This window comes from Myxocyprinus asiaticus, chromosome 38 (assembly GCF_019703515.2).
Source record: "Myxocyprinus asiaticus isolate MX2 ecotype Aquarium Trade chromosome 38, UBuf_Myxa_2, whole genome shotgun sequence".
NCBI lineage: Eukaryota > Metazoa > Chordata > Actinopteri > Cypriniformes > Catostomidae > Myxocyprinus > Myxocyprinus asiaticus.
This window is the reverse complement of record NC_059381.1, coordinates 30633638-30655382: the sequence shown is the minus strand read 5'-3', so window position 1 is coordinate 30655382 and position 21745 is coordinate 30633638. Positions and strand designations below refer to the sequence as shown.

The window sequence follows — 21745 nt, the reverse complement described above, 5'->3', positions numbered from 1 at the left end:
AATGCAACAGTAAGGCCAGAAACATACTTTACACAAGTACACATTAGCAGATGTGAGCACTTAACCAACACACTCCCAATGCGTGGTTCGGTTGAACATGCTTAACGTGCTTTCTTGTGTTACTGGCGGTAACAAACCTCAGTCCTCAAGGGGGCGATAGAGTTAACTTCTAACATCTGTGCCAATAAAGTGGATGATGTTATTCAGGTGCTCAGCAATATTCTTTTCAAACTGTTGCTCCAAAATAACAGTAGTTGACTTTGAAGAGAAAACTTACCATAGAAGTGGGAAGTTCATACTAATGTCCGCTATAGCGCCCATTGTGGCATCATTGTGAAAGCAACTTGTACCTACGTTTTGTTATGAATTGCGGTCAGACACAATTTGGGACGCAACAATGCACAAAATCAAGCTTGCGTTGCTAGAAGCCTCTGTGTTCATGTATTGTGTAGAGTATGTTTTGGCCATAAAACCTTCCGTTTGAGCACAGACCTGGAGAGCTGGTGTCCAGCGAAGAGCAGAAGAGCCGTGAGGACTAAGAGGTAGAGCTGCACCAGGCGCTGCCGGGGTAATGTCAACAACACCAGACTGAGGATATAACCTGATAAATGAGAGACAGAGTTTGATTTAGTGAAAGGAAAAATATTGTCTTTATATTTTATATAGTGTCTAGTGATATTTTTTAATGCTAAGATTATGTGTTTGGATATGAGGGAAATTATAATGCTAGTTTGCTAATCCAATTATGGTTAACGGTTTGACACCAACACGTGTCCTAATTTAGCAACAAGTAATGATGAAAGCTATATCCTCTCTGTAAACAGTTTTTTGTCCTAACCAGGCATTTTTTGACCCTTTGATTTTACTTCCCAATCTTAGAACAACACTAGCATCTGTCTGCCGCGGATGCATCGCAAGTGATGCTTAGAATGCAAAATGCTTGTGAAGGAAATTTCCACGAAGATGAGCAGCAATGAGAACAGGCAAATTACATGTCATCAATTGTGGTATACTTCTGCAAATTAGGCTGGATTTCCATTATACCAATGTCAAGTCAACATGATCCATGTGCAAGGTTCCCCACCCCTTTCAAACAATGAATTTGCATTACTTTAAGTCATTCCTGACGGCTGGATGAGGATTTTCAAAAATAATTTTATGGTGATTGCTAAGGCAGATTTCAGGTAACAAACACAAAAGGAGATGTAAGGCAAAGCGTACCCTCATTCACCATTCACTTTCATTCAAAAAGAAGCAGTGAAAGTGCATGCTGAGAACATTCTCATTTTGTGTTCCAAGAAAGAGTCATTCAAATTTGAAACAACATGAGGTTGAGTAAATGACAAAATAAAAATTTGTGGGTGAACTATCCCTTTAAATCCAGAAACATTCCAGCTAGTACGGTGCAAGGAATGCTTGTCCATCTCTGCCATGTTGCTTTATAGGTGTGTGTGCATGCGTGTGTGTCAGAGGCAGACTGCAACTGGTCTCTCCATTTGTCTTATTCCTTATGATAATGATGCTTATGTAATCACACACACACACACAAACACACACACTGCAGTGGAGAAGTACTTTGAACCAAGTGTTAACCAAGTATACACTGTTTGAAGACACAAAACATGCCAATATTTGCCAAAGGTTGAATTAACTTCTTCGATCTGAAGCGTGTTTAGTGGTTTAGTTCCTGTGGTCATTTAATGTTCGTTACGCCCTCTGCAGGAGCGTACTGACCACAGAGAGAAACAGGACTTTTCCCGGTGTGCCGGCCGTGAAACTGTTCGATTCCAGAACATTTGGAATTGACTCCAAATCCGATGCCATGTTTTTGGAATTGATTCCAAGAGTCGATTCCAGACTAATTTTCTTGATTCTTCAAATTATATATATATATATATATATATATATTTATTTTTATGTGAGGCAAAGTGAAATCTTACTACAAACAGTGCAATATGAAGCATACTTCACACTATTTATGAGTGATAGTATGAATGACAAAGTGCATATTGATTCCCAACAACCTCAGAATAAAAGAACAGATTTTTGGAATCGACTTGTAGCCCTATCGATTACGTCTTTCATAATGCTTCTCTGGAGTGGTTCATTCACTCATAAAAGTACACAATCCTGAATCTATTTTCTTAAGTTTGAAAAGTTGTGATTTGGTTCACTGTTTAGAACTATTAAATTAAGATTTTTATTTTTACTCTATGGAGAAAATGAATGGGAAAGATATTCGCGGAACCAAGGCCACTGAAAAAGTAGGCAGTCACTGTTATGATCTTATGCCTTCGTGGTGAAAAAAAAAAAATAAAAAATAAAAATCACATCCATGTCATGATGCTTGGCCATTTAAATTTAACTAAAAGCCGTTTTTGAGATGAGGCTAAAGATTGGAAGAGTCCTGAATCAACTGCAATGTTTCCATGTTCAAAGTGCTTGATAAATGGTGCAGTCACAGTAGTATTTGCAATGAAAAGCTAGTAGACAGCTGCATTAAATGAATGCTAAAATGTGCTGTTAAAGGCCAACGAAAAAATGCATTATAAGGGTCACGAAACGCCAAAACCCACTTTTTGAGATGTTAACATATGTACAGGTTACACATCACTAAAACCAATTATAGCACTCATTTTTACTGTTAAGGGTTAAGTGCTTCTTTTTTTAAAGCCAATTCGTTCTTCCGGTTCAAAAACTAAATGTAAGAATTGTGATTGGTAGAAGAGTACGTTAATACATCATTCCATTCTAAGCCTTTCTCCACATTATTCATGAGAAGGAATGCTTCCATCCAATCACTGCACTGCCTCATGCATGAGCTTGCATAACAGCGGAGAATTCAAAGTCACATGCAGACGTGACAGCAGTTCCAGGCCGGCGCAAGTCCAACAGCACTAGCAGAAGATGAGAGGGGCTCCATGGTTGATCATATTATTAGCAGAGAATTCAAACTCACGCAGACGTGACAGCGTTTCTGGCCGAGATATGACCATGGACTTTTACACGAAACAACGTGGTGAGATCGGAATCCCTCATGAAAATGGCCCGCAATCAATAACCAAACCGGAGCGAGCACACTGGCCACAGTTCTGCTACTCGCACTCCAAGCTAAATCATTGTCCTTTCCACATGTATAAATGTAATATGGTGCCTGAAATTCGGCCTGAAGTTCCATGTTCATAACGTGGGGAATTCCCACACACTTTTATTCTCTTTTAAATGTAGCTGCGAATTAGTAAACCAATCCATACAGATGAACAAATAAAAAAAATCTAATTAATAATCTTGTTTTTGTATTAAACTGTAGTTCCAGAAGCTGTGCAAGTAGCTCTATCCCTCTCTCTTTCTCACATGCAGCTCTCAGCATCACGTTGAGTTTAGTATGCATGCACGCAGTGAGGAAGCGCTCTGACGCATAGTTACTGAAATTACGACAATACAGATGTATAAACCGTTCTAAACAACCTGTTAATCTACGTGAAAATGGTGTTACATGACATCTCCTTAAGCAAGCGATGCGATAAAACCATAGTGTCTTTTTATAGGCTAATCAACAAAGCTGTCAACATTGCAAGCGCGTGACATTGGAGCGATCTAGTCGTGGCACTCCCTTATAAGTCATAATGAAGCACACTTGACAAGAAAGGCAGAAATAGCAAAAATACTTTATGTAATGTACCAGCTGCATGGTGAAGAGAGACGCCTAAACACCTACAGTATTACATAATCTCGGAGTTCCACTTCTATCTGACATATACAGGTATTTTTTCTGCCTTGTGATTCAGTCAATTTTTATAGTATGTAATAGTATACATACAGTTATAGCAATACAGTGCATTCAGAAAGTATTCAGACCCCTTAATTTTTTCATGTTATGTTGCAACCTTATGCTAAAATGCTTTAAATAAAAACTGAAACATCAATCTACACTCCATATCCCATAATGACAAAGAAAAAAACAGATTTTTGATAATTTTGCAAATATATATATATATATATATATATATATATATATATATATATATATAAATGAAATATCACATAAGTATTCAGACCCTTAACTCAGTACTTAGTTGAAGCACCTTTGGCAGTGATTACAGCCTTAAGTCTTTTTTGGTATGATGCGACAACCTTTGCACACCTGGATTTGGGGATTTTCTGCCATTCTTCTCTGCAGATCCTCTCAAGCTCTGTCAGGTTGGATGGGAACCGTCGGTTGACAGCCATTTTCAGGTCTCTCCAGACATGTTCGTCTGGGTCTGGGCTCTGGCTGGGCCACTCATGCACATTCACAGAGTTGTCCCTAAGCCACTCTTGTGTTGTCTTGGCTGTGTGCTTTGGGTCATTGTCCTGTTGGAAGGTGAACCTTCAGCCCAGTCTGAGGTCCTGAGCGTTCTGGACCAGGTTTTCATTAAGGATATCTCTGTATTTTGCTGCATTCATCTTTCAACCCTGACCAGTCCCCCAGTCCCTGCCGCTGAAAAAAAAAAAAAAAAAAAAAACCCTGCATGATGCTACCACCACCATGCTTCACCGCTGGGATGGTATTGCGCAGGTGGTGAGCGATGCCTGGTTTCCTCCAGACATGACGCTTGGAACTGAGGCCAAACAGTTCAATCTTTGTTCATCAGACCAGAGAATCTTGTTTCTCACAGTCTGAGAGTCTTTTAGGTGCTTTTTATGTGTCTTGCACTGAGGAGAGTCTTCCATCTGGCCATTCTGCCATTAAGCCCAGATCGGTGGAGTGTTGTAGTGATGGCTGTCCTTCTGCAAGTTTCTCCCATCTCCACACATGATCTCTGGAGCTCAACCAGAATGACCATCGTGTTCTTGGTCACCTCTCTTACCAAGACCCTTCTCCCCCGATTGCTCAGTTTTGCCAGGCAGCCAGCTCTAGGAAGAGTCCTGGTTGTTCCAAACTTCTTCCATTTAAGAATTATGGAGGCCACTGTGGTATCGGGAACCTTCAATGCAGCCTAAATTGTTTTGTAGCCATACCCAGATCTGTGCCGACACAATCCTGTCTCTGAGCTCTGTAGGCAGTTCCTTTGACCTCATGGCTTGGTTTTTGCTCTCATATGCATTTTCAGCTGTGAGACCTTATATAGACAGGTGTGTGCCTTTCCAAATCATGTCCAATCAATAGAATTTGCCACAGGAGGACTCCAATCAAAGTGCAGAAACATCTCAAAGATGATCCAGAGAAATGGGATGCACCTGAGCTAAATTTCAAGTGTTATACCAAAGGGTCTGAATACTTATGCCAATATGATATTTCAGTTTTTTCTTTTTAATAAATTTGCTTTGTCATTATGGGGTATGGGGTGTAGCGAAAGTATTGATGTGAAAAAAAATAAAGCATTTTAGCGTAAGGCTGCAACATAACAATGTGAAAAAAAAAAAATGAAGGGGTCTGAATATTTTATGAATGTACTATATAATAAAAATACTATCATAATATAAATAACATTATATTATTATCTCTTTAATATATATATTTTCTGTTTTCAGTATTAAAATAACACCTGATTTAACAAGGTTGTCTCTCAGCATCTCATCTGTTAACATTTTCAATGCATTTTGTCAACATAAAACTGCCATTTTTAAATGTAAGTGCTAGGTATTGACTCTCAAAGGGATGGTTCACCCAAACATGAGAATTCTTGTTGCAAACCTGTATGACTTTCTATCTTCATTGTAACTCAAAAGGAGTTGTTAGGCAGAATGTTAGTTTCAGTCATCATTCATTTTCATTGTATAGAAAAAAACGAAAAAAAGATGCACTGGTGACTGAGACTAACATTCTGCCTAACATCTTTTGTGTTCCATGGAAGAATAATTTATACAGGCTTGAGGGTGAGTAATGATGACAGAAATGTCCTTTTTTTGGGTGAACTATCCTTTTAATTACCTGTTTAAATGTTTTTAAAGGTATTTGACAAGAACAACAATAACAAAAGCCTTGTTAGCTCATGACTGCATGACTGAAGAGAAGGGTCATAATGTAGGCTGTAACATATACTTCATCATTCCATCTGAATAAAACTAGAGGCAAGAACTGAGAAAAGTAGCCCCCCCTTTTCTGTTGTTTTCTTTCTCTTTAACAAAGCAGGCATCTTAAACCAAAATCGGCACTTAATTACAGATAGCAGGTTTCCTATCGTTTGATTGCCGTTTTAATAACTAACAGCCTAGACTGTTCCGTTCATAAAAATCTTCCCAAAACCTGACTCTGCGTTTCCACTGGCCCATTACAAAAGGACTCCAGCCAAGATGCAAAAAGGACACTTGCACTTAAACAGTCAGGAAAACAAGTACACACCAGCTCTACCTGAAAATTACTGAGTATGAATGTGAAAAATTATTTGGCCGTAATGGTGCATGTAACAGCCGATCTAACACCTGACCTTACAGTATAGTGTAGCATACCATCAGAATAAAAACTCCCTCTAAAAATGTTCAGCTTAAGAGCACAAAGGCTCCTAAACAAAAATGTAAGCGTAGAGCCCTGCACACACAAAACATGTTAATAAAGGTGTATTCTCTGGAATACTGATGTTTTTACCACAAGCTAGCCATGCAGTTATACCTCAACACAAGATTTTTATATTTTTTGAAAAGTTCTGAACAACGTCTAAGAGTTGCTGAAAACAGCATTTACAGTTCAATGTCATTCAGTGCTTTTATATAAACAGGAAGTGACTGCTGGTCATTGTGCTTGGACCTACCAACATAATGCAGGTAGAGAGCTATGTATTTGTACTGGAAGAGGGGGTTATTGTTGAGGCTGCTCCTCTGGATCTTCTGGAAAAAGGAGCTGACATCCCAGCGATACAGCACCTCCAGCAGCAGGATGCTGGGGATTCGCAGACCCACATTCAGAACCGCCTCCAAACGGGCCCTCATCGCCATGACCAGCAGGGCAAGAAACGGGCCTCAACCTCAACTAAGAGAGAAACATGATTAAAATAAAGAATAACAGAGAGGTGATTATTAAACAGACTGTTTAACAGCTGAAATCTTCGGAAATGAGCTTATGGGAAAATATTTCAATCCTCCAAATACAAGTTGTGAGAGTCATTCAGGCAGAAAGACTAGATAGGTCTATGCATGTTTGGCTCTATAGTGCATCTATAGAACATCCAGTAAAAACTTCTCATAAGAAAACGTGTGGGAGTGTGTTTGTGTGTACGTTGATGACAGCCAAAAGAACAGTAACTATATCTCAAGTATGTTTTGTGTGTATATGTCAATACCATATATATTTGTGTGTCTATGTGTGTGTGTGTGTGTGTGTGTGTATACACACACACACACACAGTATTAGTGTTGTCACTGTACCAAAATTTCAGAAGTTGGTACAGATACCAGTGAAATTTCACGGTTCTCGATATCACTGTTCGATACCACAGCATAAATATACAAATATGACAATGTGCTATTGAACACACCCGTTAAGCCTATTTAAAAAGTTACTTTTCAATGTAAATAATAAATTACAAGAAATCCATGTTTCCTTCAAGTGTTTCTCAATCAAGGATGCATTGCTTATGTGTTTTTATGTATTATATTTTGAAACATGGTTTTATTATGATGTGTATTTTTTGCCTGAAACTTCACTTTCTGGATAAACAGTTTGCAACACTTAAGTCACATCTGAAATCTCATCTCTGGCCTTCGAGTCTGACAAATGAAATGTAGGACAGTTTTGGAGTGTTTGTATTTTGTGTTTTATATTACTAGTGTTTGTGTATGTGGTAATTTTGAAATGTTATGTTTTACATTTTATAACTGTGAAGCACTTTGGTCAACTCTGTTGTTTTAAAAGCTATATAAATGAGTTGAAATTAAAGCACAAATGCTGCGATTTAATTAAAAAATATATAGAATTTACAAGTGATGCATGGTTCACAGTAGATTAGTGCTCTGCTCTGTCATCTGATACAACATATGCATGATTCTCAATATGTATGAGCGTTCGGATTTATACAAAGTACGCAGCTCTTCCACACTAAGATTGCAGCCTTTAGCGGTTTAATAAATCACAATAGGACATGTCACGATTTTAATTTGATTAATTGTCCATTTAAGTGTAAGGAGTAACAGAGCACGCGTTAAAAATGAGCATTTTTAAACACTAGCGTTTCAGTCATATTGCGCGCTGGTACCGGATTGAGTCGGTGCTTGGTACTACCGTTACTGCAGAAACACTGGTATCGTCACATCTTTATTTTAGTATCGACTTTGTACCGATGTGCCGGTACTTTTGACAACACTACACTGTATACAGACACACATTTAGAGCTGTCAAAATTAAAGCGTTAACACATGCAAATAATTTTAAATGTTTGATGCGTTATTTTTCTTAATCACGATTAACGTATATAACAATTTTCACCTCAGATTCAGACATTTTATTCAGCTTTGTGTGAGTGCTGAACACTGGTTGGATTAGGGCGGAACCTTTGTGCTGTGTCCGGGGTCATTACACTGACGCACACACACACCACAAACACACACAACAGCAATTCCGTCTCAATCAATTGATGGACAAATAACTGCAATTTTTGTACAAAACAAACCTAGATGAGACTTGTGATAAGCATCATTCACATAACCCGCTGAAGTGAAGTGATTTGATTTTGATTTGATTTGAAGTGAAGCATCAGCATTTTCCCAGCATCACGTTCCAGACAAAGTGGAAAAATCATGTAAATGCAACTTCACAATTGCTGTAGCAAAGTGGATTGTAGTGTTATCACGATACCAAAATGACAGTAGTCGGTAAAGATACCTGTGATATCATGGTGAAAATATGCTAATATGGAAATGTGTTGTTGAAAACACTCCTTTAGCCAATTTAAAGTTACATTTCAATGTAAATAATAAATTAAAAGAAATGCATGTTTCCTTCAAGTGTTTCTCAATTAAGTATACATTGCTTAAGTGTTTTTAAGTAGGGCCCTAATTAAATTTTTATTTTTTCCCAAATCCTTTTTTTACTTTGTTTTTGTTTTTTATTAATTTTCTAGAATTACATGTTTTCAAGTTTAATTTAATTTCATCATCCAAAGTGCATAATAAAATTAATTCTTAAAACAATTAAAAACCTTTAACAAGTAAAAAATAGAACAATTACTAAGAACACACCACTGCATTAACAACATTTTATTCAGTACAACAGCACTCTTGCTTGACATATTGCTTAATTTTTTATTTTATTATTATTACTACAGTGAATATTACATTTTACTATACAGTTATAATATATTTCTGCTGCAATATCTTCAATTTCAGGCATCAAGCTTTTATTTTGAATCGTGCTTTTATTTTGACTTGTGGTTTTGCCGGAAGCTTATTTCTTCTGATAGATAAACAGTTCACTACATGGCCCAGTGTGATCGTTAAAGCGCAAATACTATGTTTTTAATTCTACAGTATAAATATATAGTCAGTGCAGTGGTGGCTCAGCGGCTAAGGCTCTGGGTTACTGATCAGAAGGTCGGGGGTTCAAGCCCCAGCACTGCCAAGTTGCCACTGTTGGGCCCTTGAGCAAGGCCCCTGACCCTGTCTGCTCCAGGGGCGCCGTATCATGGCTGACCCTGCACTCTGACCCCAGCTTAGCTGGGATATGTGAAAAAAAGAATTTCACTGTATATGTGCAAATGTATAATGTGTGATAAATAAATATAATTAATTATTTAAAATTAAATTAATTAATTAAATTAATTAGTCTACATGTGCTTCATGGTGGATTAACGCTCTGCTTTGTCATCTCATACAACGTGAATGATTCTCAATGTCTGGAGTTTTGAGTGTACATGAGCGGTCTGCTTCACACAGCTCGAATGCAGACTAAGACTGCAGCCTTTAGGGGTTTAATAATCACACGAGTACATATCGCGATTTTAATTTGATTGTGCATTTCAGTGTCAAAGCAGTAACAACGCATACGCTCAAATAAGCGTGAGCATTTAAAAGCAGTCGTGTGGCAGTCAGAGCTGGGACCTAATTGAGTTGGTGCTCGGTACTACCGGTACTAGAGGAACACTGGTATCTTGACATCTTTTTTTATTTTAGTACCAATTTGGTACCGAAGTACAGATACTTTTGACAACACCAGTGGATAGCCACTATTATTATTGTGGAGGATGAGGGTTTAAGAAATGTAATGCCTATTGCAATGAAAATGCAAACTATGGGGAATAGATATTTTAATTTCTTTAACCTCCCACAAGACTAATGTTACTGGAATTAGTGCTATTTTAGCGCATTTATATCCATCTACTTTGGAAGGCTACATATCCTTTTCTTGTCTAAGAAGGAACTAAATGCATTTTGACAGGAATCAAAATATAAACAGTGAAATTTCAGCACTTTCAAAATCAGTGATAAATCGTGATTAACTATTGAAAATCAAGCAATTAATCGCTACTTAAAATTTTCATCGACTGAAAGCACTAATATTTCAATAAGTTAAATAATTTTATAAAAAAAGACATTTAATTTGAGATATATATATATATATATATATATATATATATACACAGGTGCATCTCAATAAATTAGAATGTCGTGGAAAAGTTCATTTATTTCAGTAATTCAACTCAAATTGTGAAACTCATGTATTAAATAAATTCAATGCACACAGACTGAAGTAGTTTAAGTCTTTGGTTCTTTTCATTGTGATGATTTTGGCTCACATTAACAAAAACCCACCAATTTACTATCTCAAAAAATTAGAATACATCATAAGACCAATAAAAAAAACATTTTTAGTGAATTGTTGGCCTTCTGGAAAGTATGTTAATTTACTGTATATGTACTCAATACTTGGTAGGGGCTCCTTTTGCTTTAATTACTGCCTCAATTCGGCGTGGCATGGAGGTGATCAGTTTGTGGCACTGCTGAGGTGGTATGGAAGCCCAGGTTTCTTTGACAGTGGCCTTCAGCTCATCTGCATTTTTTGGTCTCTCGTTTCTCATTTTCCTCTTGACAATACCCCATAGATTCTCTATGGGGTTCAGGTCTGGTGAGTTTGCTGGCCAGTCAAGCACACCAACACCATGGTCATTTAACCAACTTTTGGTGCTTTTGGCAGTGTGGGCAGGTGCCAAATCCTGCTGGAAAATGAAATCAGCATCTTTAAAAAGCTGGTCAGCAGAAGGAAGCATGAAGTGCTCCAAAATTTCTTGGTAAACGGGTGCAGTGAATTTGGTTTTCAAAAAACACAATGGACCAACACCAGCAGATGACATTGCACCCCAAATCATCACAAACTGTGGAAACTTAACACTGGACTTCAAGCAACTTGGGCTATGAGCTTCTCCACCCTTCCTCCAGACTCTAGGACCTTGGTTTCCAAATGAAATACAAAACTTGCTCTCATCTGAAAAGAGGACTTTGGACCACTGGGCAACAGTCCAGTTCTTCTTCTCCTTAGCCCAGGTAAGACGCCTCTGATGTTGTCTGTGGTTCTGGAGTGGCTTAACAAGAGGAATACGACAACTGTAGCCAAATTCCTTGACACGTCTGTGTGTGGTGGCTCTTGATGCCTTGACCCCAGCCTCAGTCCATTCCTTGTGAACTTCACCCAAATTCTTGAATCGATTTTGCTTGACAATCATAAGGCTGCGGTTCTCTCGGTTGGTTGTGCATCTTTTTCTTCCACACTTTTTCCTTCCACTCAACTTTCTGTTAACATGCTTGGATACAGCACTCTGTGAACAGCCAGCTTCTTTGGCAATGAATGTTTGTGGCTTACCCTCCTTGTGAAGGGTGTCAATGATTGTCTTCTGGACAACTGTCAGATCAGCAGTCTTCCCCATGATTGTGTAGCCTAGTGAACCAAACTGAGAGACCATTTTGAAGGCTCAGGAAACCTTTGCAGATGTTTTGAGTTGATTAGCTGATTGGCATGTCACCATATTCTAATTTTTTGAGATAGTGAATTGGTGGGTTTTTGTTAAATGTGAGCCAAAATCATCACAATTAAAAGAACCAAAGACTTAAACTACTTCAGTCTGTTTGCATTGAATTTATTTAATACATGAGTTTCACAATTTGAGTTGAATTACTGAAATAAATGAACTTTTCCACGACATTCTAATTTATTGAGATGCACCTGTATATATATATATATATATATATATATATATATATATATATATATATATATATATAAATAAATGTGTTTATTATAAGTGAACTTGCTAGAAAATTTATTTTTATTTTTTATACAACAGTTAGTTCATGTTCTTGAATCTGATTTGACGAGAGGCATTCCAGGAGTTCTGATAAAGGAGTCATATCAGCACTGGGATGCTTCACTGTTTGTATCACTCCACTTATGTACATGCCGTACCACACTAATAGTACAAATGTGTTGCAGCAAGATGTGGTGTTTTTGATTCATCTCTGTGACGTTAAAGATTTCAGCCAGCAGGTGGCAACAAAATACTGTCTTTAATTTGATATAAGCAAGTTGAAGTGACGTTGAAAAACTGTGCTGTCAGTCAGAGCATTGCACTGAAGTTATCGGCTTGTCTCTCACTCCATGATCGCTTGGATTACTATTACACTACAGCTGAGAAATAATCTAACAGCATCAGCATTACTGCCGATCACAGATTAGAGTCACGACAAATGGAGTAATCAAACATGTAAACTTTCATCATAGCATAGGAAAGAACGCTTTGTGTCGGTGTCAAAATAAGAGTTCCTCAAGAAATATACAAAAATGAAACAGGCGTCCACCATGTCTTGTCTATCCGTAGATATTTTACGCCCTTGTTTTCCCAATAAACTGTAAGATACAGCCAAAGCTGTCATTACTAGTTCTGAAGTGACACTTTTGAATTAGTGATGGAGGCTTGGGCACATCTTTTGAACTAGCAAAGGCAGATCCTGATCCGTGCAAGTGAATTACTTGGATCAGACTTATTTATTTACTTGTTAGTTGAACTGCTGTATAAAAGCAATATCACACTCACAATCATGCTGTTTTGTCCATATATCAGCACATCTGTGATTGCCTGTAGCCTTGTGCCTACAGCCAAATCACAGCTGTGCTGATATATGGACATACAGCACTCTTACTCATGTGATATTGCATTAATATAATAGCTATAGGCCTATATGTTATATAACTTAAGAAATATATTTAAATGAATGTTTTATAAAAAAATATTTACAAATACTGTAACCATTCTAAAACTGCACAACTGTATTAAATGAATACCATATGCAAATACAAGGTATTTACATAGCAATAAAGGTACTTCAAAAATGGTATCACTATAGTAAAACCACAGTATTACCATACAACCACAGTATTACAAAGGCAAATTGTGTGTAAGTGAGGGGGAGATGGAGCGAGCGCGAGGGCTATTTTTAACCGAAATTGAAAAGAATATAGGATATTTTAGACATTGTTTTGACGTTCCTAACCAATTTACTTTAACCAATGACTTTGTTTTAATTTGTTATTTTGTTGTGGTAGCCTGTAGGGCTCTTTGAAATAAGTGAAATAATTTGACAAAGTGATATGGAACCATTATGCGGTCAAAACCTGGAACTACTTTATAGCCATGCGTTTCCTTGAAAAATAATTCACCAAAGTGGCATTCAACTGATCACAAAGTATAGCCAGGACATTATTGATGTAAAAAACAGCACCATCACTATTCAAAAATAGTCATATTTGATCAAATCTAGACAGGCCCCATTTCCAGCAGCCATCACTCTCACACCTTATCCTTGAGTAATCATGATAAATTGCTAATTTGGTACTAGAAAATCACTTGCCATTATGTCAAACACAGTTGAAAGTTATTTGGTTCGTTAAATGAAGCTTAACATTGTCTTTGTGTTTATGCAATAGACTGGCATGTCTTAAGGTCAATATTAGGTCAAAAATGGCAAAAAAAAAAAAAAAAAAAAACGCTTTCTCTAGAAACTCGTCAGTCAATAACTGTTTTGACGAATGAAGGCTATACAATGCTTGAAATTGCCAAAAAAATTAAGATTTCATACAAAGGTCTTCAAAGACAAAGAACAACAGGCTCTAACAAGCACAGAAAGAGATGTGGAAGGCCAGATGTACAACTAAACAAGAGGATAAGTACATCAGAGTCTCTAGTTTGAGAAATAGACGCCTCACATGTCCTCAGCTGACAGCTTCATTGAATTCTACTTGCTCAACACCAGTTTCATGTACAACAGTAAAGAGAAGACTCAGGGGTGCAGGCCTTATTGGAAGAATTGCAAAGAAATAAACACTTTTGAAACAGAAAAAGAAAAGGTTAGAGTGGGCAAAGAAACACAGACATTGGACAACAGATAATTGGAAAAGAATGTTATGGATCTTAACCCCATCGAGCTTTTGTGGGATCAGCTAGACTGTAAGGTGTGTGAGAAGTGCCGAAAAGACAGCCACATCTATGACAAGTACTACAGGAAGCATGGGGTGAAATGTCACCTGAGTATCTGGACAAACTGACAGCTAGAATGGTGGATTTTTTTATGAGAACTCTTTGAAGTAGTTTATGAAGTTCTGAACATTTTTTTCAAATTGTAATAGTAATTTTTCACATTATTAATGTCCTGACTATACATTTGAGTTCAGTTGAATGCCACTTTGGTGAATAAAAGTACCAATTTCTTTCCATAAGAGCAAAATCTTTACATTATTCCAAACCGCCAGTGTATATACAGTACTGTGCAAAAGTTTTAGGCACTTGTGAAAAATGTTTCATAGTGAGGATGGCTTCAAAAATAATGACATAAATAGTTTTCATTTATCACTTAATGTCATACAAATTCCAGAAAATATAAAAAAAATCTAAATCAATATTTGGTGTGACCACCTTTGCCTTTAAAACAGCCCCAATTCTCCTAGATACACCTGGACACAGTTTTTCTTGGTTGTCGGCAGATAGGATGTTCCAAGCTTCTTGGAGAATTCCCCACAGTTCTTCTGTCTATTTCGGCTGTCTCAGCTGCTTCTGTCTCTTTATGTAATCTCAGACTGACACGATGTTCAGTGGGGGGCTTTGTGGGGGCCATGCCATCTGTTGCAGGGCTCCCTGTTCTTCTATTCTAATCTTTTCTATTTGCAAATGTAATGTTTGGGAGTCTAACATTTATATTTCCTATTGACACACTATAGCTGAAGATATACATAACTATCTTAAGACAAATGCTTTTGTGAAACATCTTATGTGCCTAAGACTTTTGCACAGTACCGTGTGTGTGTGTGTGTGTGTGTGTGTGTGTGTGTGTGGTATAACAATGGTACCATGTCAAATAAAAACAAATATGTTAATCTTGTAATACCATGGTAAATGTCCATTTAAATAAATAAATAAAAAACACGGCAATACCACCACAATGCTGCATGGTAAAACATGCATCTACATGGTATTAAGATACTTTCTTAAAGTGAAAGAACACAACACTACTACATCTCTTATTACCACCAGATGGAGAGAGAGAAAAAAACACTAATCACTTGCATAACTTTCTGCTTTATTCACAGCAAAAAAGCGAGATAATCATGCTATCATGATATAATGTTGTATTTCCCATATTTAAACGTATGTGGATGAGTTACTTTAGTGTTTGTTTAGTTAAACGTGATTGAACTCCAATAACCCCGACACATCAACACCAGCAGTCGCAGTTAAAACATAGTAAGATGGACAAATATTAAAGGGATGAAGGATTCAGACATAATATTATAGTGAGAAAAGCACTAAATACAGGTTAAAATGTAACTCTGAAGAGTAATTTGATATAGACTGGTTGTGCAGCCTTTGCGCTGACTGGATGAGCTCGTTACTGTTAAAGGTTAAGTGAACTTTCATTTATTATCCTCACGGCTCTTATAACACTATTAAATAATGTTATAAAGGCAATTTTGTCAAATATGAGGAGTTAAATCATCAGGTCAGCTAATAGTAGCTTTGCTAAACTGTTCCAGTTCTTCCCTTGAAAACGCCTCGATAATTACAATATAAATATACTTACATGTTGTCTGTTCACTTCACGCTGTTAGATTTCGTCAGAGGCTGTGTTTCTGGATGAATATAAACCATTTTAACTCAGACGTCTTGACGTTATTCTTTTGTTATGGTAAAATTATAAGAGCAGGCTAAGCGCCTATATTCTTTTACTCCTTCAGGCAGCCATTACACACAGTGTTAGAGTTTGCTCTGCGCGTGCGTGGTTTTGAGGAGCAGTATATGGTCGCTAGAGGGCGCACATCTGATCACGAATCCAAGAGAATCCGCCATGGGTTCCTTCGGGATTTTCCTAGGGGGGTTTTGAACTCATGAGTTAGTTTTTCTCAATCGCTTTGGCACAATCCTCGAATGACTGTTAAAATTCGTCAAACTATATGACTAACTATATGAACATTAGGTCATTTGTTCACATGACTATAGTTATTTATAATTGCTTTGGCACAAAATGCATTCAGTAAGCCTTGCAGATCAAAATAGTTTGCATTCATTTGCTATTGAATGATATTACTCTCAAATGCAATTATACACATGTTCATTGTGTAAATCCCTACATGCTAAATAGAACAACCAACAATCACAATAACCTGTCACACATACGTATATTAGATACATAATAGTTATGTGGAATTGTTGTAATAGTTGTCAGATGGATAGACTTAGGCTAGATGGGGAACAATTCAGTTTCCTCACAATTTAGAGCAACCAAATGCAAATGCTGTCCAATTTAGCTGACAGGTGAAACTCATAACCTATCAGTTCTCAAACACATTTATACTGCAAGGGTAAGACTGAATTTCACAGCTGTGGAATATGGAGCAGGCAGGAGACAAAGAGGCAAGAGCCTGCTCATACAAGAGGAAGGGGCATTAGAGTGCGGGGTGGTATGGGTATGGGGAGGGGAAGAGGGAGAGGGGGGCACAGAGGACAAGGAAGAGCCAGAGAAAGGCAAAGGCACAGAGAAAGATATGGGCAGCAATTATAGACCATGTCATCGACCATGGCCTAAGTATGACAGAGGCTGGTCGGAGAGTGCAGCCTAATCTGGGCCGGTCCACGGTGTAGTCAACAGTCCAGACATTCAGGAGAGAAAACGGGTAATCAAATATTGTACTGCCAATATTCCTTCACACTGGTATTCCAGTAAACTTAGCAAATGCATGTCTCAGAATTTATGTAGAATATGTTGACTTTACTGTGCTGTATTTTCTGTCTAGGATTGAGCGTCTGCCCCATGGTGGTGGCAGAAGATCCCTTTTTACCGCTCAACAAGAACTTGAAATTTGTAATATGGTCAATATTTTTTAATTAAATTAGTGACTGGTTAAGTGCTCATGGAAAAGATGTGTTTTTAGTTGTTTTTTGAAGACAGAAAGTGAGTCAGCTTCACAGATGGAGTTGGGAAGGTCATTCCACCAACGTGGTATGATGAAGCCGAAAATCCGGGAAAGTTTTTTGGTGCCTCTTTGTGTTAGTACAGCAAGGCAACGTTCCTTAGCCGACCGCAGGCTTCTAGTGGGCGCGTACCTCTGCAGAAATGATTTTAGGTATGCTGGAGCAGCCCCAGTGACTGTTCTGTATGCCGGCATCAGAGCCTTGAATTTGATACGTGCATTAACCGGCAGCCAGTGGAGAGAGACAAGGAGTGATGTAACATGCGCTTTCTTTGGTTCATTAAAGACCAGATGTGCTGCTGCATTCTGGATCATTTGCAGGGGTCTAATTGCACATGCAGGGAGGCCTGCAATGAGAGCATTACAGTAGTCCAGTCTAGTTATGACAAGTGACTGAACAAGCAGTTGTGTGGCATGTTCAGAGAGGAAGGGTCTTATCTTCCTGAAATTGTACAGTGTAAATCTACATGATCTTGCGGTCTTTGAGATGTGGTCTGTGAAATTTAATTTGTTTTTGATGGTTACCCCTAGATTTCTGACAGTTTTGGAAGGCGTTACTGTAGTTGCACCCAGCTGCACGGTGATGTTGTGTTCAACAGCAGGGTTGGCTGGAAAGACAAGGAGTTCAGTCTTAGCTGGGTTGAGTTGCAGGTGGTGTTCCTTCATCCAGGCCGAGATGTCTGCCAGGCAGGCAAAGATTCGAGCAGTCACTGTGGTGTCATTGGGCTGGAAAGACAAGTAGAGCTGTGTGTCATCAGCGTAGCAGTGTTAAGAGAAACCGTGTGCCTGAATGATGGGTCCCAGTGATGTTGTGTATATAGAGAAGAGAAGTGGCCCAAGCACTGATCCCTGAGGTACCCCAGTAAGTAGCTGATGTGGCTTGGATACCTCACCTCTCCAGGCAACCTTGAAGGACCTACCTGAGAGATAGGAATTAAACCAGTCAAGGACAGTTCCTGTGATGCCAAGCGAAGAGGGTTGGAAAGTAAGATCTGATGGTTGACTGTGTCAAAGGCTGCAGAAAGGTCCAACAGAATCAGGACGGATGATCTGGATTCAGCTTTCGCCTGTCTCAGCGACTCAGTGACAGACAACAGGGCAGTCTCGGTGGAGTGTCCACTTTTGAAGCCTGACTGATTGTCATCCAGCAGCTTGTTCTGTGAGAGATAGGCAGAGATTTGATTGAAAACTGCCCTTTCAAGTGTTTTTTGCCATGAATGGGATGAGAGAGACTGGTCTGTAGTGTTCTATTTGTGTGGGGTTAAGTGCGGATTTCTTCAGCAGCGGGGTTACTCGAGACTGCTTAAATGTAGTGGGAAAAGTGCCTATAAGCAGAGATGTGTTAATTATGTGTGTGAGTGCAGGTAGGATGGATGGAGAGATGGCCTGGAGAAGGTGAGAAGGAATGGGGTCAAGGGAACAGGTGGTGGGGTGTTTGGAGAGGATGGCGTTGATGGAGTTTCTCCCACCATACTCCCCATTCCTAAATCCCATTGAGGAGTTCTTTTCTGCATGGAGATGGAAAGTCTATGATCACCGTCCTCATGACCAGTTGTCCTTACTGGGTGCAATGGATGCTGGTTGTGAGGATATCACAGCAGATTGTTGTAGGGGGTGGCTGCATCATGCCAAAATATTCTTCCTTCGTTGCATTGATAGGGAGGAAATCAGGTGTGATGTAGATGAAATGTTGTGGCCAGACAGAGGAGAGATTGGAAGACCCATGAGGTTGATGAACTTGCAGCATATTATTTTTTTCTTGCACATATTGTAGTTCCTGAATTTTGCTATGTGTGTGGGGTTTTTTTTTTTTTTTTTCTGTACAAGCTTTCTTTACGTATTTTCGGTTGGCTGTAAAGTGTGATACATACAATGATGAGAAATGTTTGAATAAATGTTTTGAAAGTATAGTGTGTGTACCATGACTTTTTGACATCAATACTATTCAGCTGCCTACATATACATTGTTATTAATTGGACAATATTACATGGTGGGTAACTATCACACTGTCATTTGACAAGATGTCTTTGTCTTGGTCTAGGCAATGATAAAGGAACGTTTTGTTTTGATGACAGTGATTTATTCATTGATTTATTTATTTACATTTGAAACATGAGTTAATTCTTTTGAGTAATCATATTTTGCAGGTCACAGAGTGGTGTGCTGAATGTACCATGTGACGTGAGGATTGTACCTCGCGTTTTGACAGCAAGTTTGTTTCAGTAAATGTGCCAAATCAATTGAGGAAAAACTGTAAATAACGTCTGTGGGAAACATTACTTGACGATACGTGGAGGTTTTTATTTTACCATAACACCTTTTTCATATGTCAATTTTGAAGATACCGTATTTTTTAATTATTTAATTCAATGCGGCTTCAACATTTCACGTTTTGAGGCATGACTGTATAATTTAGTTGTAGAAAGAAACGTCCACGTACCGTCAAGTAATGTTTACCACAGACCTTATTTTACTTAGAAATTCAAAAAACCCATAGGAAAATCCAGAGGGAACACTTGCCGAATCCTCTTCCGGGTTTGTGGAGCTGCACAACTGTTGCACATTTGACTCCGACAAGCCTGTAGATGGCGCTCGCGAACTACAACTCTTCGAGCCATACGCACACATTAGTTTGAAGAAAATGAGGGAATATGTGGGATATTGATTGCAAGAGATTGGACAGGATTCACATTTACGCTGTTGATCTGTCAACAAATTACAGTACAATGTCATTGCGATACAGATGAAAAAGACGACTATTTTACAGCACAAAGGGGAAAAAATATGTTACTGTGCAAATATGCATACACTGTATATATGTATACATGTGTGTTACAGTATGTTACTGTATAAAGTATATTTACTGTAAAATGCAAGTGGACTACTGTAATATTAAGCATTACAGTAAGTATACAGTATTACAGCACAGTGCACATTGTTGGATTTCATACCTGTTCTTGATTGAGTGATCTGTTTGAATGATTGAGGACACAGTTGTTCTCCCAACATTTGGCTGCACCCTTTGACTAGCCTCAGCCATTGTAAGGCCATGACTGAGAACATGGTCCACAGTAGTGGCCCTTATTTCATCGGAAACGTGCCTATGTCCTTGGCCTCTTCTACCTCTTCCTTTGTTTTGCCTCCCACCAGGCATCCTTACTACTCCTCCTCTTCTTCTTCTTCTTCTTCTTCCCAGCTGTTGACCCTGTTCGTTTCCTTGTTGTTCTTCCATTGTCAGAAATTGTAAAAATGTGTTGTGCTCTGTCTATATATGCTTCATGTGTTTCTTGAGGGATGTTGATGAGCGAACCTGAGGTAGCTTCCTCTGATCTATTTTAGAGAGCTGGTTGATCATTGGTGATCTAACGCTTCACACATCCCCCTTCATCAGTGAAAGTCAAGATTCACATGAGAGCAATTCATCAATTCAGGACACATTTACAAAAAAAAGTATAATGGAAATGTATAGAAAACCAAACAAATCATGTATGACAACTGGTTCAACCATTTTGCATTTAATGACTTATGCAGTGAACTAATGTCTAGATGTTTTGGGAGTAAGACTGTTGATAATGTAGGAAACAGCAGACAATTGTACATAATCAATTGCATGAATGTACCAAAGCATTGGCAATTTGTTCAAAAGAATGAGAAATTGCTCTTATGAGTGACTAGATGATGTGTTGTTTATAGTTTTGAGAATTTCAGTTGTGATCTGAGAAATGTACCAAAGCAACTGAGAAAAACTGTAAAAGTCATAATTATTAGATTCATGTCAAATTTATGACATAAAAAGTCATAACTATGATATAAAAAAGTCAAAATGATAAGAATAAAAGTCATAATAATGAGATACTCGGCATACGTATGACATAAAAAGGTAAAAATTATGAGATAGTAAGCAATAATTATAAAATTGAAAGTCAAAATTGTTACATAAAAATCTAAATTATGAGATAAAAAGCCATAATTATTACAGTATCTCATAATTTTGACTTACTATCTAATATTGTTGACTTATCTCACAGTTATGACTTACTATTTCATAATTTTGTCTTTATTTCATAATTATGACTTAATATCTCATTTTAATGACTTCGTTTATCTCATAATCATAGTATCATATAATTATGACATGTAAAAATTATAACTTTATATCTCACAATTATGACTTTTTATACTCATAATTATGACATGTCAAAATTCTGACTTACTATCTTACCATTTGGGTTTTTTTAATCTCATAATTATGATTTTTATCTCTGAAAGTATGATATTGAATCTAATAATTATGACTTAGTATATCTTTATTATGATTTAGCAAA

The 21745-nt window shown here is 37.8% G+C and overlaps 1 protein-coding gene across 1 annotated transcript in view; it reads right to left on the bottom strand.

Moving 5' to 3' along the window:
* Positions 1-16200, bottom strand: part of rnf145b (ring finger protein 145b) — a 43480-nt gene extending 27280 nt beyond the window's left edge. Inside the window, exons 1-3 of the mRNA XM_051677458.1 lie at positions 16033-16200; positions 6732-6949; positions 493-601 (exon numbers count right to left, since the gene is read on the bottom strand). Coding sequence (XP_051533418.1) covers positions 493-601; positions 6732-6915 — 293 coding nt within the window. The 5' untranslated portion in view covers positions 6916-6949; positions 16033-16200. The remainder of the gene's footprint in view (positions 1-492; positions 602-6731; positions 6950-16032) is intronic.
* Positions 16201-21745: the final 5545 nt, after the last annotated feature.